The 17524-nt window shown below is 42.6% G+C and overlaps 1 protein-coding gene across 2 annotated transcripts; it reads left to right on the plus strand.

Moving 5' to 3' along the window:
• The first annotated feature begins 9697 nt into the window (after nucleotides 1-9697).
• On the plus strand, nucleotides 9698-16896 carry ormdl3 (ORMDL sphingolipid biosynthesis regulator 3). 2 transcript variants are annotated; one of them, XM_072667441.1, is made up of 4 exons: nucleotides 9698-9995; nucleotides 11167-11418; nucleotides 11842-11993; nucleotides 12699-16896. In XM_072667441.1, the coding sequence occupies exons 2-4, from the start codon at nucleotides 11245-11247 to the stop codon at nucleotides 12832-12834; spliced, it is 462 nt and encodes a 153-aa protein (XP_072523542.1). In that variant the 5' UTR covers nucleotides 9698-9995; nucleotides 11167-11244; the 3' UTR covers nucleotides 12835-16896. The 2 variants fall into 2 exon arrangements, with proteins under 2 accessions (XP_072523542.1, XP_072523543.1); XM_072667442.1 differs by having other exon boundaries at nucleotides 9698-9842.
• Nucleotides 16897-17524: the final 628 nt, after the last annotated feature.

The following is a 17524-nucleotide window of genomic DNA, read 5'->3' on the forward strand; positions in this document are numbered from 1 at the left end:
GAGGTATGTCTTGTGTGGATGGCAGGGTCTATTGATCAGTACATAGGATTTCCGGAGAGGGGGCGAAAATGAAGTCCCAGCAGATCTTTAGGAGAGGCTTTGATGGTTAGAAATTTTAAATTTAAAACAAATTATGGTAAAGAAAAAATCCTCCTGTTTTATTTGCTTTTTTAAAAGTCAGGACAAGAAAGTGTGTGTCTGTCTCCCAGTAGTTAGGGGAGTAAATGTCTCACACACTCGCACACACGCTCCTACCCGTCCTCTCTATCCCTCCCTCTCTCTGAGCTTCTTCCCTAAGGTACATATCTTTTTCTCTCCCCACTTTTTTTCCCCTCAGGATGTCTCATCCAAAGGGCCAATATTAGAGAGAGAGAGAGAGAGAGAGAGAGAGAGAGAGAGAGAGAGAAGATGAGCGAGGTTTGGAGATGTCAGCTGGCAAGCCAATCACAGAGCATGGCCTTAGGTTACGCAAAAAAAAAAAAAAAATTATTATTCCTGCCCATCTGTCAATCACACACCACCCCCTGGTAATGTAGCAAAGAAAGAGAGAGAGAGAGAGAGAGGGAAAGAAAGAGAGAAAGAAAGGAGGGAGGGAGGGAAGGAAGGTGTACAACTGAGTTTAAGGAAGATAGATTTGTCTAATAGCGATCAGTGTGCATGTGAAGGAAATTAATATGTAGCTAGCTGTGTTCACTTTCGCCTTTAGGACTAGGAACAGTCCATTTGTATGAGAGTAAATGGATTCTCGCACCTTTTTAGAAGCTTTTTGTTTTGTTGATACATGTATAAAGAGTTCTTACACGCACACACAGACACCCTCACCCGCACTGGGAAATGCTGGAAAATTTTGATGGTGCCCCCACCCCATATGAGGACAGGACACAAAGGAAACACAATAAAGCAATAAAAGGTGGTGGCAGGGCCAGGCATGCAGTGATATATGCCCCTGTGGCCCAAAGGCAGCACATTTTACATGAACGCTATTGTCATTCGGATGGGCTGAGGTGCAGACGGTGCTGGGACAGAGACAGCACTAAAAGATGACGTTGCATTGTGTGTGAAACCTTCCTTGCCTTGGGCTTGCCCACATTAAGGATGGTGAAAGAAAAATCCAGTTTCTGCTTGCTATGACCAGGTCTACTAACCACACCTGAAAATGTAGCAAGTTTAAAACACAAGTTTCATTGGTGCAGTAAAATATGTCAACAGTATGCTTTCTTGTCCCTTCACTCCCTTGAATCCTTGGCTTATTTTATGCTTAATAATAATATAGACGTGTTATTTAGTAGCTACTGTGAATTGGTTGGTCATTTTTATGGAAGTGCAATGTACATTGTGCAGCTATCACAAGGATGTAAAATTGAAGAGTGAGCCAATATGTGATCTAAGAGACTAAACGCATAATGGTCATCAAAGCATGACATCTGAAAGAATCTGAAATTGTTATGTTGTTAGTAAAGGAATCACTAATGTTTGCCCTTATCAATAACTTAAAAACACAGAAACATCTTTTCAGTGGTCCACTTGTACTCCTGAAGGTGATATGACCAAGCTTTAGAGATTAGAGATTACCTCTGCTCTCTTCGAATCTCTGTTCTTCTCTGTTTCCAAGATTGGGCAGCAGGGAGCCGGGAGGATTTGAGGCTCGGCCTCCCAGCAGGGAGAGGTGCTGTGTGCAGGCAGCGCTGGGGTAAGAGAAAGTGAAATTTCTGACCACAGTCTAGAGGTCACTTTCCCAGTGCCCCACATTCTTCTCCCTATACCCTTTATTCTTCACATCAAAAGGGACTATAGCTGCCTGTGGCTGAGCTTCTGCCATGGGGGGCCATCCATTCGGAGATCTGCCATGCCTTTTGGTGGACACAGCCCTTTTACGCACTTCTGAGGGCATTTTTGGAGCTTATCCTATGAGACCAGAGGTCTGGAATTAGGATAAAAGTTACCCTTCATGATGCTCCAAGGACATTTTTCAGATAGCTGGGAAGTTTTAAAGGACTTTAAAGGACTTTAAAGGACCTCTTGGCAGATTCGCACCTCAGTTTCTCACCCCCATAATTACATAGCCTACGTGTTTGCTTCATACTAGCTGAATAATTCACAGTAGTTATTGAGAAATACGCCTTGAAGGGCCTCATGACCATACGCCCACCTCATATAATGAAGGAAGTGATTGAATTGTGTTGCTGTACAGTCATGATGCTGCAATGCAGAGGAGAACCTGTTGGTGGAGGCACAGGTTGAAGCTGTGAGTGTGTGTGTGAGAGAGCGAGGGAGCAAGAGATGTTCCTAATATAGAGATAGCTCAGGTCTGCTTTCCATCAGCTGCGTTGTCCCGCGCCATGGTGCTGCGCATCGAATGTGCCGAGATCAGCGGTTCGATCGGACTCACAGCATTCTTGAGAAGTGACAGCCAGGGCCCTTCGCGCCAGGAATGGCTGGGAGAGCGTGACAGGAGTGTAATTTACAAGTGAAGGCGGGTTACGGTCTGCGGTCGGCCTCTCAACAACATTGAAACCACGTTTCCCGGGTCAAGGCCACGACATGATGGACTGTCTGTAAATGAACTCACGATTAGAATCTAGTGGATTCATGTCCCAGCATGCATCACCACACATTGTAAGTGCAGGGCGAGAGCCATTGAGACGCATTCCATAAATATCGAAAATACTGGAGGGGCAGTTCTCTGTTTCTGCTCATTTCTGTGGCAAAGCATAGCTTTGAAAGGGGAATCAATTCTCATATCAATTGCATTGAGTGGGAGTGGTCACTACAGCATGGAAATGAGAAGCAGGGGCTGATCCCTCAGGCTTGTCAATGGGAATAAAGAGACTGGGGTTGGAGCTGTGACCCTGAGGTCAGGAGTCCCTCATCCTCCCTCATTTAGCTGTGTTTGTGGACACTCCTGCTTTTTATTAGTGGATGGGTAATACATCACAAGTAGTTCCCTTATCCAGTCCCCTCAATATGGAAAGCCATTAGTTTGCCTGCTTCTTTTTTGCTGTTATGATCTGACATCCATCGCTGCTCTTTGCCAAACTGAGGACGGATGTTGATGAGTTATATGTCAGAGTACGGAGGAATCTTGACAGATTTGTGGATATTTGATGCGGACCAGGCAGGAAAACAATTGTGGTTATTTATGGAATTAGAAAATGTACTAACAGTATTTGTAAGCATGTGTGTATGTATGTGTGTGTGTGTGTGTGTATGTGTGTGTCTTGGTATCCGCATCCCCACAGGAGGCAGCGACACACACTGAGGACCCCTGCAGTGCAGGTTTCTAGGGCGACCTGAGGAAGGCCGTAACCAGGTCCAGCTCTTTCTCAGGCCTCTCTCTCTCTTAGCGGCTCGGTCAGCACAGTTACAAAGCACGACATGTGTAGAACCCCCCCTAAAATCCCTCACACACACACACACACACACACACTCAATCCGGACAGTGTGGCCGGACATAGGCAACCAATAAAACCTGGATTAGCAGGGCATCCACACACAGCACTACAGCGAGAAAGTTTCTTAAACCGCCTGGCCCGCCCTCTCCTCACACATGGCTTTTCTCTCTTTCATTCTCTCAATCTCTACTTCTTTTGTATCTCTCCCTCTGCCCTCCTCTTCCTCTGACCCCTTTCTCCTAAGAATTTCATTATTTGTTATTTCCACGTTTGGGATAAAGAGGATCTCATGAATTGGCTTGTTCCTGCTAGTTGTATGGGAAGTCTAGTTAATACTCTGGGATCAATAATCTCCCTATCCTTTTTTTTGTTTGACTCTGTAGCTTCACCCCTGTTCTGTTACCCCAATAAGACCCAATTCATTATAGCTAACACGTGTGTGTGTGAATGTCTTTATGTATAGTAGAGCACATCTACATATACATTGCAGCACCATTGGTAAAACACTAGTGTAATCATGTAGCACAAATAAACAGTTAAATACAAATGAAAGGGTTACAGCGCAAAGCGAAACAATTAGCATGGTGGAAATTCAGTGTGGCTAAATGTGTTAACGTTGCCTTCCAAAAGGCTCGAGCCATCTGCAGGCCCTGGTCCCAGCACCATGTCCTGGAAATGGGAGCATTTGTATAATATCACTGCTTTTGTCCCTACTTTGTAAGCTGGGGACAAAGCCTAGACACCCCCTCCTCCTCTCCCTCCCTTCATCCCCCAAACAAACCTTTTTCATTAGGGCAGCAAACACTTTCTCCTTCAATAGCTGAATGCTCAGCATCGACCGTGAGCCTATTGGGCAAGCGCAACATCTCCACAGGCGCTGGGCTCTTCAAGCCACTGCTCTCTCCTCTCAGGACACACAGCCCGCTTAATTAAACCTCACTTAAGCCGGACAATAAGCTTTCGAGCAGGTCTGGGCTTGGCGGGGCTCTCTCTGTGGGCCGGCCAGCAGTATTCATGACCCTCGTAAAGCAGAAGTTCTGCGAGAGAGAGACAGAGAGAAAGAGAAGTGTGTGTGTGTGTTTGGGGGGGGGGGGGGGTGTATTACGTGCCAGAGACTTTGTTCACACAAGATGAAGAGTCAACAGCCACCCCCTCGCCATCTCTCTCCTAATAACCACCTTTAGAAATCACCCCCCCCCCACCCAAACACAATGCCCTCCTACTCCCCTTCTCTCACTCTCAACCACCCTCCAGGACAATGCCCCAGGCCCCCATGGGCCCTCTCCAACACCCTCAGCCTCCTAACAGACACTTCTTTTATTGAAATTCTTTGGTGTTCTAATCCTCAGCTTCCTCTGTGGGACAACAATGGCGTCTCGGGGCTTCAGCCTTTTCCATCGTCAGACTGGCCTGGTCACAAAGTCCTGCTTTCCCTCTCCTCCTCCTCTCTGTTTCTCTCCTATCTTCTTCACCCAGAAGAGTCCACACACACCTTGGAGAGACCTAAGAGAGTGCAGCAGAACAGCTGTAACATAAACCATTTAAATGCCCTTTTAATCTGAGGGCCCGGATGTAGGAATGACTTTGGCTGGTTTTAATAGAGGGATCAGTTCAACTCATTTCTGAACTGTGGACAGTGTTGATGGACGCAAGTCAATAACAGATCACTCATCACGTCTATTGCCACTGAATTATTCACGCTGTCACACAACTGACGTTCAGGGCATACAGCACACTGTACTTATCCCCTTATGCCACATATTGCTGTATTGATCCTAATCACATAAAAGTCATCTTTGTCTGTTGCGGGCAAAGAGAGATCTGCCAGGGATGCGCATATTTCATTTGTGAGACTATTCGGGAAAGACAGAGGCAGAGACACTGACGTGATGATAGTGACCTCTGTTGGATGCTTTGTGCACTGTAGGACATCAGGTTACAATTAACTTTGGGGTAACTTTTTTAAAATAATGATTTTTAGAGGTGTATAAAGTACAGAGGAAGTACACTAAAGTGAAAATAATATGGATACTGTGCAAAAATCATATTCAATTAACATCATCATATTCAATAGACATTAATTACTTTTAATTACTCCAAGACTTTAATTACATCCTAATGTTTACTCTTCAGTGTGTAACCATTGTTCACAAGTTACTGTATTATTGCTCATGTGCTCTGAGCTGTAGTTCTCTGTGTAGAGTTATAGGTACCGTACTGTTGTGCTTATTTTGAGTTATCAGGACAGTAATGTGACTGTAAAAAATGTTGTTATGCCATTAAAGCACTTCTTCTGTACATGGAGCATGTCCTCGTGTGTGTGTTGCTACAGAAGCCGGCTCCCTTTCCCCTCCGCATCTCCACCATGTATTTACCATTACAGGTAATTGCATGGAAAACTGTTAAAAGCGTTGCTATTAAGATGTAAGAGTGAGGAATTAAGGAACCTCCAGTGGTTCTGTGTGCATGTATGGATAACAGACGGCAGTCCTGCTCCTTTTGCTGTTACAGTACTGTTTCTTGCACAATGGTAAATTAGCATAGTGTGGGTGGTTTTATTTTACGGTATGAATTTGAATGAGTGGTTAAATAAATAATTATGAAATGTGTGTAAACCTGAAAACTGCTTTTTGAAATGTGTAATAAATAATCTGTGCTTTAAGTGAAAATGAAAGGGCTAATGTAAATGAGTAAAAGTATTTAATTTCAGTCATGTGTGGTATAGTATGGTACAGTCTAGTAATGCAGTACAATTCTTTAAGTATTTTATCCCTCATTATTTCTTAATGATTATGAAGGCATGTAAAGATCCGTAGAGTTGACAAGATTGCAGATCCTCTCTTGCTTCTTTTCCTCTCTTTCATGTAAGGTTATGTGGCTTACATTTAAAATTTGTATAGTGCTTTTTAGAAAAAACCTGGTGCAAGCCAACAGCAACAGTGGCAAGGGAAAACTCCCTCAAAGCTGGAGGGATCCAAAACCTCCTCTGGTTAAAACCACTAAAAAAATAATTTAAATAATAAATTAATTGTTATAATCAAGCTTACGTCTCTCTTCCATATCGTCATGTCATGTAGAAGAAATGTATATATCCCCTTTTATTTGCACATAAAACATTAAAAGATCCCATCATACATTTCATTTGATTCGTGTAACACAGATTCATTTGGATTTGGATGTGGTAGCGGCAGTGATGCAGTGTTTCACACAAAAATGTTTGAAACCAAGTATTGCTAACCTCAGACTGCAGCCAAATCTGAAATGCCTTCAGTACAGTTCAGTACTTATGTCATCACGTTTGGGTCCTTGGGCAAAAGTCATACAATATTGCTACAAGTACTGGTGCAATGTTCTTCCTAAAGGAGTTTGATCAAGGTAAGACATCAGATTTCATGTGGAAAGAGATCCCTGGGCCTGAGGGCTGCAACTGTGGAGAATCTCAGTAACAATGGTGTTCTGTGCTCTTAGACATAATTAAACAGGTTTTAAAACGTGGTAGCTCTTTGCCAGGAGGGCTGTGGAATGAAAGCGGAGAGACCACAATGCTTTGAAGTCATGTGCCCGTAGAAGAGTTTAATTATCAGTAAAAGCAGTGAAATCTATGCTGAAGTGTGACATATTTGTGTTCCCAGTAGGTGTGATAACCGAGCTTGTCGAATGAACACAGACCAACACAGACTAGTGAACTAACTATTTTTTGACTGCTTTCAAAAATCAGAGGGATTATATAACTGTGGTGGCACGCTACATAACCAACCACACTGCCTGGGGCTGCATGGTTTTAAACTAGTGCTTACGACTGATCTTTGAATCTAGAACATGACACTCTTGACCTTCTGCCTGATGACAGGACTTTTGGATCTGTGCTACTTGTGTTTGGGAGTGTAATCTGTAAAACTCTGAAACTGATCTACTAAAACTGATCACTTTACGGATTATGAACTGATCACTTTACGGATTATGAACTGATCCCTTATTGATTATGAACTGATCACTTTACGGATTATGAACTGATCCCTTATTGATTATGAACTGATCACTTTAAGGATTATGACCTGATCCCTTATTGATTATGAACTGATCACTTTACGGATTATGAACTGATCCCTTATTGATTATGAACTGATCACTTTACGTATTATGACCTGATCCCTTATTGATTATGAACTGATCCCTTATTGATTATGAACTGATCACTTTACGGATTATGAACTGATCCCTTATTGATTATGAACTGATCACTTTACGGATTATGAATTGATCATTTTATGGATTATGACCTGATCATTTCACGAATTATGAACTGATCCTTTACGGATTATGAACTGATCCCTTATTGATTATGAACTGATCACTTTACGGATTATGAACTGATCCCTTATTGATTATGAACTGATCACTTTACGGATTATGAATTGATCATTTTATGGATTATGACCTGATCATTTCACGAATTATGAACTGATCCTTTACGGATTATGAACTGATCCCTTATTGATTGTGAACTGATCACTTTACGGATTATGACCTGATCCCTTATTGATTATGAACTGATCCCTTATTGATTATGAACTGATCACTTTACGGATTATGACCTGATCCCTTATTGATTATGAACTGATCACTTTACGGATTATGACCTGATCCCTTATTGATTATGAACTGATCCCTTATTGATTATGAACTGATCACTTTACGGATTATGAACTGATCCCTTATTGATTATGAACTGATCACTTTACGGATTATGAATTGATCATTTTATGGATTATGAAATGATCCTTTACGGATTATGAACTGATCCCTTATTGATTATGAACTGATCACTTTACGGATTATGAACTGATCCCTTATTGATTATGAACTGATCACTTTACGGATTATGAATTGATCATTTTATGGATTATGACCTGATCATTTCACGAATTATGAACTGATCCTTTACGGATTATGAACTGATCCCTTATTGATTGTGAACTGATCACTTTATGAATTATGAACTGATCACTTTACGGATTATGAACTGATCCCTTATTGATTATGAACTGATCACTTTACGGATTATGACCTAATTAATGTAAAAGATGAGATACGGGGCAGCAGCTTATCAGCATGAGGGGTGGGGGTGTGACCTTAATGATTTTGAGCATGGCATGATTGTTGGTGCCACACAGCCTGGTTTAATTGTTTCTGTAACTGCTGATCTTGGATTTTCATACACAACGGTCTCTAGAATAACCTTAAAATGGTAAACTAAACTAGTGCAGTAGGAAAAACATGTCCAGTGAGCTGCAGTTCTGCAGGTGTTAATCCCTTGTTGATGAGAGAGGTCAAAAGAGAAAAGCATCACATCCAACCTTGAGGTGGAAGGTCTACAACAGCAGTAGCCCATGTCGCGTTCCACTTCTGTCAGCCGACAACTGAAAGCTGAGGCTGCAGTGGGCACAGGCTCACCAGAACTGGAGAGAAGAAGACTGGAAAATGTAGCTTGGTCTGATGAGTCTGGATTTCTGCTGAGTTACACAGATTGTGGGGTCAAAATCTGGCACCTACAGCTTCCATCCATGGACCAAACCTACCTTAACAATCTTCTAATGGCTACTTCCAGCAAGCAGTGGTTTGGATTCGGTCTTCCGCAGTTGCCTTCCCAGTCACTTGATCTGAATCTTATTGGGATGTGGTAAAATGTGATATTTGCAGCTTTGTGCCTCTGAAAAATCTGCAGGAACATTCTAGACCAAGTGGTACTCACTCGTAGTCCGTAAAGGCCATAGCCCAGCATAATTTGTTTGAATACACCCACTAAACCTGGCAGATGAGTTGAACCAGGTCTGTGTGAGCAGAGACTGTGGCCCTCCAACCCCAGGAGTGAATACCCCTGATCTAGCTCCTTCTGGAAAGTCAGTGACTGTCAGTACTGTGTGAGATCAGGTCGCTGGTATTCTTTAGTTCAGCCTTGAGTTATATAGTGTGAACACTATCTGATTTAAGGTACATTTGAAGTGTGAAATCTCATTATGTAAACAAGGTCACAAGTCAGACAAAAAGGTTTGCATAGCTCTGAGTCTAAACCAGGCTGTTCTGAATGACTACAGTTCCCATAAGTCTCCGTTTACTCCTTCAGCTCTGATAGGCCTTTTCTGTGACTGAGAAAGGGGGCGTAGGGCCTGTTTAGCAAATGAGAAAGGAGGTCAGCCTTGACTGGCTCAGGCTCTCCACGTGATGTACCGAAGCCTATTACAGCGTAGGGCTGTCTGAAGAGTGAACTCCCATCTTCGTGAAGCGTGAAGCCCACAAAGTGATGACGTGCAGCTGGGAGGGCGCACCGTGTTGGTCAGCAGCTGCTGGACACAAATGTACTGTTTATTAAAACTACGAGGCGGTCACGCAACTCACTGTTAGAGGGCGCTGGCTGAGGAACCCGAGAGCATGATGAAGACGCACCGCTAGGTGATCATCTTCACGCATCTTGGCCAATGAGAGCGTAAACTTTATCAGATCGCTGCAGGAGAGAAACTGATAACGGGGATAACGGAGCGGCGTGCGTAAGGAGTTTCACCCAGTCACTGTGGCTGTTTCTCAGACCATGACTCAGTCTTATTCGTAAGTAGCTTGTAAGTTAAATGAGCTGTTCTGTGCCATGCTAACCCACTTTCAAAGAATCTGCTGGATCATGGACACTCACTTGGCTGAAAGCAGGCTGCTGGGTTGCGTAATGGTCTGATATTATTCCGTAATAGTTCCCCATTACGCATGATGCTTTTTTTATAACTGCGCCACTAGTTCCTTAAACTATGGTCTAAATTTATGAATTTTAAGTTGCATTGCCTTGTGAGACGAAAGACACCAGGATAAGTTGTCTTATTATTATTTATTTGATTAGAATAATTTACTGTCTGTATGGAAACCTGCTGTACAACATCCCAGTCTTGCATCAACAACAGCACTAGTGTTCATTTGTGTGCACTTATGTTAAATGGACACTTTATGTATGTACCTATACATAATTACATACACTGTACTGTAGAAAGTGTCAGCTGTGGATATGACAAACACTGTAGTTGCAGCGCCATAGTTAAGTAGGTTAACTTTTCACTATATGCTACACCAGTGCTTCCCAACTCCCTGTTCTGCACAGTGTAGTGTTTACCCTGCTCCCAACACACCTGGTCCAGTTAATCAGCTAATTACCCAATTACCTAAGTCCCCAAAGTATGTATAACATGGGGTCCTTCATCATCAAGGTTGGGAACCACTGTGGTATGATGTATATTAGAGTATCCAGGTCCTGAAGGATTTATGCCAATTGATTGTCCCTCATACCCAGAGCAGCATACTTCTCAGTCATGTTACACAGGAAGGTTAATGTAGCGTTAAAAGGTTTGCCCAGGTTATTCGTGTAGGGTGGGGTGCTTACCAAGCCAGGGATTCAAACCCTAGAGTGTCACGAGGAAGGCAGTGTTGTTACCCACTAGGCTACACCAACCACCTTCTACTTCTACTTACTAAACCTGACAAATGCAGATGTGTTTGAGCCAGAGAGTCACTAAGCTGTGTCCTGGCTCAGACACACCTCCTGTAATGGCCACCTAGGAGTGGGCGTGTACACTGTGAGTGATAGTTGAACACAAAGGGTGTACCTTCAGCACTGTAGGTGTTAATGTCCTGATGCACCCAGTGTTGAATTAACACTCTGTGGTTTCTACAGTTTAGATGGTAATTGAATGGCAGATATGTATAGTGTGTGCTCAGCATCGCCCTGTTACTATTCCAGGTCTAATGAGTGAAGCCAAGCATCTCGATTGAGGCTCCTTCCCCACACAGTAACGCACGGCTTGCTCCAGTTGCCACCATGAATGTGGGCACAGCTCACAGCGAGGTGAACCCCAACACACGTGTAATGAGCAGCCGGGGTATGTGGCTGTCCTACCTGTTGGGCATCGGCCTGCTCCACATTATCCTGCTGAGCATTCCCTTCGTCAGTGTGCCTGTGGTCTGGACCCTCACAAATCTAATCCACAACATGGTGAGATACACCCTCCTTTGAAAAAAAAAATAAATAAACCCTCTAATGCATTGAGCTTAGGTACACAGAATGTAAACAGTGTGTCCCACTTGAGCCCAGCTGTTCAGTTTTGTACTGTGAGATTTGGCTTAGCTTGTAGATTCTTGCAGTGAACACAAAAGAAGTGTCTTGACACTGTTTCCCACCTGGGCAAATTCTTTTTTTTTTTTGCTGAATTTTGGCCTGATTAGGTGCTTGAATTTCAGTCACAGTTAGTTAAGAGCGATGTTCTGTATCAGCTTTCTAGGTGCCCAGTACGGATCAGTGCTTGCACTGCCTTCGTAGTCCAGCTGCATCTGCAGATCAGGCCTTTAATGTGTGTCAAAGGTGACGATAAGCTCCTTTCTGTCTGGGTTAAAGAGTGAGCTTGTGTGTGTCTTGCAGTGCATGTATCTCCTCCTGCACACTGTAAAAGGTACTCCGTTTGAGACTCCAGACCAGGGCAAGGCTCGGCTGCTCACTCACTGGGAGCAGATGGACTACGGGGTCCAGTTTACTGCCTCCCGCAAGTTTCTCACCATCACCCCAATCATACTGTGAGTAGCTCCTTCCTCTTCTTTTATCTTCTTCTCAGGTCTAAAACACAGAGACACACCTTTTCTATGTTGTGACACTTCTGTCTTGCTCTGTTATGGCCACCCTCTTGCTTAGGGCTTTAGTGTTGACTTCCTGTGGTGTGTGCTGCTTTGAGCAGCCAGAATTAGAAACTGACATAAAGTCAGGTCACCCTACTGAGCTCTGCTTCTCTCTTTTACTGCAGGGTGACATAACTTTACATTCACTTACTATTAACAATTAGGTGACAGCTTGTGAACCTGGATTTAGATATTAATAAAAACAAGAATGTCTGTCTTGAGAAGCAAGATTTCTCCGTTAACTATTAAAGCCAAAAGCCAAACGTTAAGTCTGTTCTTTAGGAGAAGAGCTTCAGGACATTTCCTTTGTAAATTCTTAATTCAGCTTTAATGAGAAATGTGCCTTCATAAACACCCCCCTGCTGTTTGTCTTGAGTTATTTTATGGATGTAATATAAGTGAACTTGAACTTTTTTTTTTCTACCATTTGAGAGTCCTAACTGTTAATCTTGGTTGTTATAATAGTAAATCAGTGCGTCCCGCTGAATACCATCTGAAGATGATTAAGTGTCTGCTGGATTTGTATGCCTCTCATGTTTCTCTCTCTCTCTCTCTCTCTCTCTTCTCATGTCTGCCACCCTCTTGTCCATGGCCCTCCCCCTTTAGGTACATTCTCACCAGCTTCTACACCAAATATGACCGCATCCACTTTGTCATCAACACGGTCTCCCTGCTCACTGTGCTCATCCCAAAGCTACCACAGCTGCACGGAGTCCGTCTTTTCGGGATTAACAAGTACTGAAGGGCTGCCCTCTCCTCCCCGCTCGGAACCATGCTTACTCAATGGCAGCCCTTGTTTTGGTCTTTTGCCCAGACGTTATTGATGAACTACGCACCAGGGGATCCAGTGTTGAGAAATGAAAGAAAGAGGAGACAGAAGCTCTCTCTTTTCCCTCAGTCTACAGCCTCCAGTGGCTTCTTACGTGTGAATGAATAAGACATTTACTGAATTTTAATGTTCACCGTTTTTTAAAAGCACATTTCGAACGAGAGCCTTTGGAGTTGTCCGGCGTCCGTTCTTCCGTGCTTCAGTATTCTAAAAGTCATCCAATGCGAGAAATATGGCTGCTCCTTCATTCAGAAGAGTGCTTGGATATGTTGGTTGCTGGTGATTGACATTGACTTTACCGTTTCCTATGGCAGTGCACTGCTTCTTCTTAACTATGTTGTGTCTCTGGTCTGGCAGGGCACATCCTGTTTCTTAGCAGTAGAAGAAATAGAGAAATGTAGTATTTTTGAGCCGGGGTGGAGGCAGACGGCTATTTTTAGATTCAGACACTTACTGTATCACTGGTCAGCGCAAAAAAAGATCTCTGTTCCCATATTTAGGCAACCTTACTTTGTCCAGTTAAAACCCAAACAGTGTAGCAAGGCAAGTGGTCACGTGACCGTGTGAATGCCTCTCTTTACAAAGATCCCAAAATCAGTGTTTTTGCAGAATTATGGGTTTATATTCATGAGGTGTGGGCAAGTACCACACCTGGATAATAAATATAATAGTATTTGTGTTACCAAATAATGTTACATTTGGTATGTGACTGTGTATTTTCACACTGATTTAAATCTTTGCCAAGCAAAAAGAGATGGTTAAACAGGTGTGGGTTAAACTGCAGAGGCCTCTGGACTCTAGATTGAATATTGATGGGATAATGAGTTACAGCGAAAACGTGAGTGGGATTGTTCTGCTGCTGTAGCAGCGTGTTGTTCTGCTGTCCAGCGTAAGCGTCCTTTGAAACTGACAGACAAGATGAGAATGTTGAATTAAATGAACATTATATGCATTGTTCACTTTTTAGATACAATCAGTACTTTCTTCTGGCTTTTGTTTTTAAGCAGGCTTATGTAGCAGCAGAATGACATGGCTCTTCTAGGAGCTTCACTTTTTTTAAGGCAGTTGCACAGTTGTTGCTTGCAGTGGCCTAACTAGCCTAAGCCCTGCCCTTCAAGGGGCTGTTACACACATTTTCAAGGCTACTGTAGTCAATCGCATAACTGCACAGGTGGGAGCCAAACCCAGAGGACACACATTTAAATGGAGTGCTGCTGCACAAATGTTTTCCTGTTTTGAGTTTCCTCTACCTAATCGGATTGTGTTCCACTCTGCCAGAGAGAAGGATCACCGTTTCCTGATGTCATTGGAAGGAATCACGACTGAAATGGAGACCCAGTGCCTTCGTAACTCCCCTGGAGTTTGTAAAGCTAAGACTGCTTGAAAGCATCAGTCTGTATTAGATGTATGTAATGGGTGTTGTATTACAGATGTGTTTAGGTGGTTGTTTGGTGCTGCATGTTTATAAATGACAGGGTGTGTCCAATTTCGGGTTATGCGGTTAAGCCCAGACTAAGTCTTCTTAATGTGTTGGTTATGCTAAGCAGGCCATGGTAAACATGCAAAGGGTATTGAACCTAAAGCACTTAAGTCATAATTGTCTGGTAAACGCATACATCAGGTCCTTCCTGTCCAGGTAGCAGTTGCAGACCATTTCACTATAGTTTTCTTCATTACGCATTGCTCAGTGTTCATGATTGTGTTTATCCTGTTGAAGTACATTGTAAAGATGCAGTGTAAATCAGAGGTACTCTATGTTGTACTAAGGCACAAAAATGCAAACAGACCAGACCAGACAGAGAGGGAAGGGTATTAAGATACGCAGGAAAATGGGATGATTACTGAATTTCAGGCAGTATTTTAAGTCTGGGAAAGTTAAAAGTTATGTTTTCTGCATTTGATCAACATATCATATGGTAAAGCACAGTTTTTTGAAGATGGTAGAACTAGTAGACTTTAAGGACCATGTTAGCAGGTTAAAACCTGTACTTAATAATTTTAAACAGAACAAAATTTCATATTCTTCTAGACACATTTTATACTAGACATCCTTTTCATATTGACCATGAACATAGACAATAGGGAGTACTTGTAAAAGTAGCTTAAGCTTGCTTTTTTCTGGTTTTGTCTAAAAACCAACAATAGTGCAAACATTGGACTGAAATTGCTGCAAATGATGGGTAATGTTTAGACAGGTTTTGTTTCCACATAACCGGTTCATCCAGATGTTTTCTGTACAGAACAGAAAATTACAACAATGACAAAAAAGCACAAAACAGGACTTGCTCACACACCTTTAGCTTGCCTAGACTGAGTGTTGTTGCACAGAGATGTCACTGATTATGTGTGGATGGTAGAGTAGAGTGTGTCATCCATGTGAATAAGTGGGAAGAACCTAAAGCTGCAGAGCTTTTGGGAAGCTGGATCAATTAAGGAAAATAAAAGGCAGATTAGATGTGCCTTACCGGCTGTAGTTTAGGCAAGGCCTCGGTCATCTGCTACACTAGGGTATGTTTATCAGCACAGTGCTCCTCTGCTACAGTGCAACGTGAGCTCAGCTCTGCAGGCCTGACACCTGAAGCCTGTGGCCGGTTAAACGCTGGGCAGAGGAGAGTGATACGGACAGTGAGAGTGAGGCCTTGGGTGTCTGCTCTGGTTTCTCGATTACCATTTACAGCCCAGGGGAGTGTTCTCTATCTGTCTCACTCTTTATCGCTTTCCTTCTATCTGTGTCCATAACATCTCCAACTACACCTTCCCTTTGCTGCAAGTTGATGAGGAACATGTAGCCCTAACCAAAGTCATGTTTATTTACCTCACAGAGCATTGTTTTCAAGTTGCTTCTTAGGTTTCAGTGCAAATCAAAAGGTGAGCTGATTGCATCATGTACAGTATGATGCAAAGTTTTAGGCACCTTTAGGCACCAAATTTGAACTATGAAGCTTTTTATCTGGGCATCTCTGTGTTCAATAAAGCCCTTCCAAAGCTCTCCTAATGGGAGTCTGGTGTTATTCATAGTTATGACCATCACCTGGTTTGGTCCATCAGTGCCTAATGATGTTAAATCAGATGAGCTGGTGATGAAATTGAACACATCCACACTGTGCTGGCTGGGGACGTCCAGAGGAAATCTGGACCCAAGCTTTGTTCTTCAGACTAGCTCACAGGATCTCAACTACTTTTTTTCAGAATGGGAGAATCTCTCTTTCCTTTTCAATGTATTCATGCTTACCTGCATCTGTTCTGATAAGATCTGGAGTTTCTACAGTATAACATGCCTTTAAATAATGTGCTTGGGTGTCTAAAACGTCTGCACAGTACTGTATGTATTGAAACACATTGTAATCACTCTGAACAGGCTGCAGAGCCCTTTACATTGACCTTAAGCCACTGTTTTTGTTTTACTTGTTTTCAGAAAAGGGCTATTGATCGGACCACTAATACATGAAAACAAATGCAGTCAGAGGGTAATAACTTAAAAGAGCATGGTCACAATGACCCATATCAGGTTAAACTGTGAGCTCAGTCCCAAAGGCACTTATTTTCTACCAAAACAATTTTTCTTCCTCTTCTTTTGAAGCAGTATGGGTGCATTTGAGGTCTGAATGTGCACCTGTGTGGCAGTGTGCACCACATTTGCATGTAGTTCTCTGGACAAAACATGCTCTTGAGGTTTCTTCTGTATTTCTTCATGAACTTTAACCAACTCACCACATTCTATGAATTGGACTATTCCTACAAAAGTTGGAACCTGGCACTATACTGTAGGTGCTCTGAAAGTAGTGTAATTAAAGACATTGGCATGGCTGGTTGTTTGCAAGATTCTTTTCTGAGCTGTCTTTCATCCTTCCTGGTTCGATATGGTACTCATGCAGAATGTTTGGTGAACCACAGCACTGAACTGTCTTTCTACTACTTATTTGTGTAGCATTATTGGATATGAAAGTGAATATTAAAAACCAAATGCTAATCGTTGGATGTAGCCCACCTTATTGATTCATGCAGCGTTGTTATGCGCTATATGTCTAAAAATTTTTAATAATGCATTCAGCTACTTTTAAGTTGCACCTTTTGCTGATTCAGATGTGCAAATGCACACACAGCTCATCTAGTGTAGTCTCTGTAACATACTGCCAATAGAATAGGACTCTCTGGAGCAGATAAACATGAACATATTGGCATCTACGTAATATCCCAATACTTTTTTTTTCTCCATATAATGTATAAGGTAAGGAATTGGTTGTAGAAGGAAGTGAATGCACCAGAGTGACACTAGGTGTCAGCACAGCCTTAGCGTTGAAGTGCTGTATTTCCCTCCATGTTTAAAATGATGTGGTCTTGAATGACTCTGAAAAGCTTAGGTTGTACATTATGTTCCCAAACCCCAGTTTTAATGATCTAAACCCAGTTTGCTTTGAATGTCAGGAAGACCAGTTTGAATTGCCCTAATTCACATTAACCTAGAAAGCATTGCCACTGAATACTGAGGCACATCTAGATCAAGAAAATGGCTTTAAGGTATTCTTTACTAATGGTAATCATTTAGAAGGATCTGTGCTTCACTTCTGCAGCCTTTGACAGTTCATACAAGCTTATGCTGTCT

The sequence above is a fragment of the Salminus brasiliensis genome, chromosome 22 (assembly GCF_030463535.1).
Source record: "Salminus brasiliensis chromosome 22, fSalBra1.hap2, whole genome shotgun sequence".
NCBI lineage: Eukaryota > Metazoa > Chordata > Actinopteri > Characiformes > Bryconidae > Salminus > Salminus brasiliensis.

What these genes read in the sequence shown, in the direction of transcription:
- ormdl3 (XM_072667441.1), top strand. Translation starts at nt 11,245, where the DNA reads ATGAATGTGGGCACAGCTCACAGCGAGGTGAACCCCAACACACGTGTA. An exon ending in CAAATCTAATCCACAACATG is followed by an intron (nt 11,419 to 11,841) that starts GTGAGATACACC and finishes TGTGTCTTGCAG; the next exon opens with TGCATGTATCTCCTCCTGCA. An exon ending in ACCATCACCCCAATCATACT is followed by an intron (nt 11,994 to 12,698) that starts GTGAGTAGCTCC and finishes CTCCCCCTTTAG; the next exon opens with GTACATTCTCACCAGCTTCT.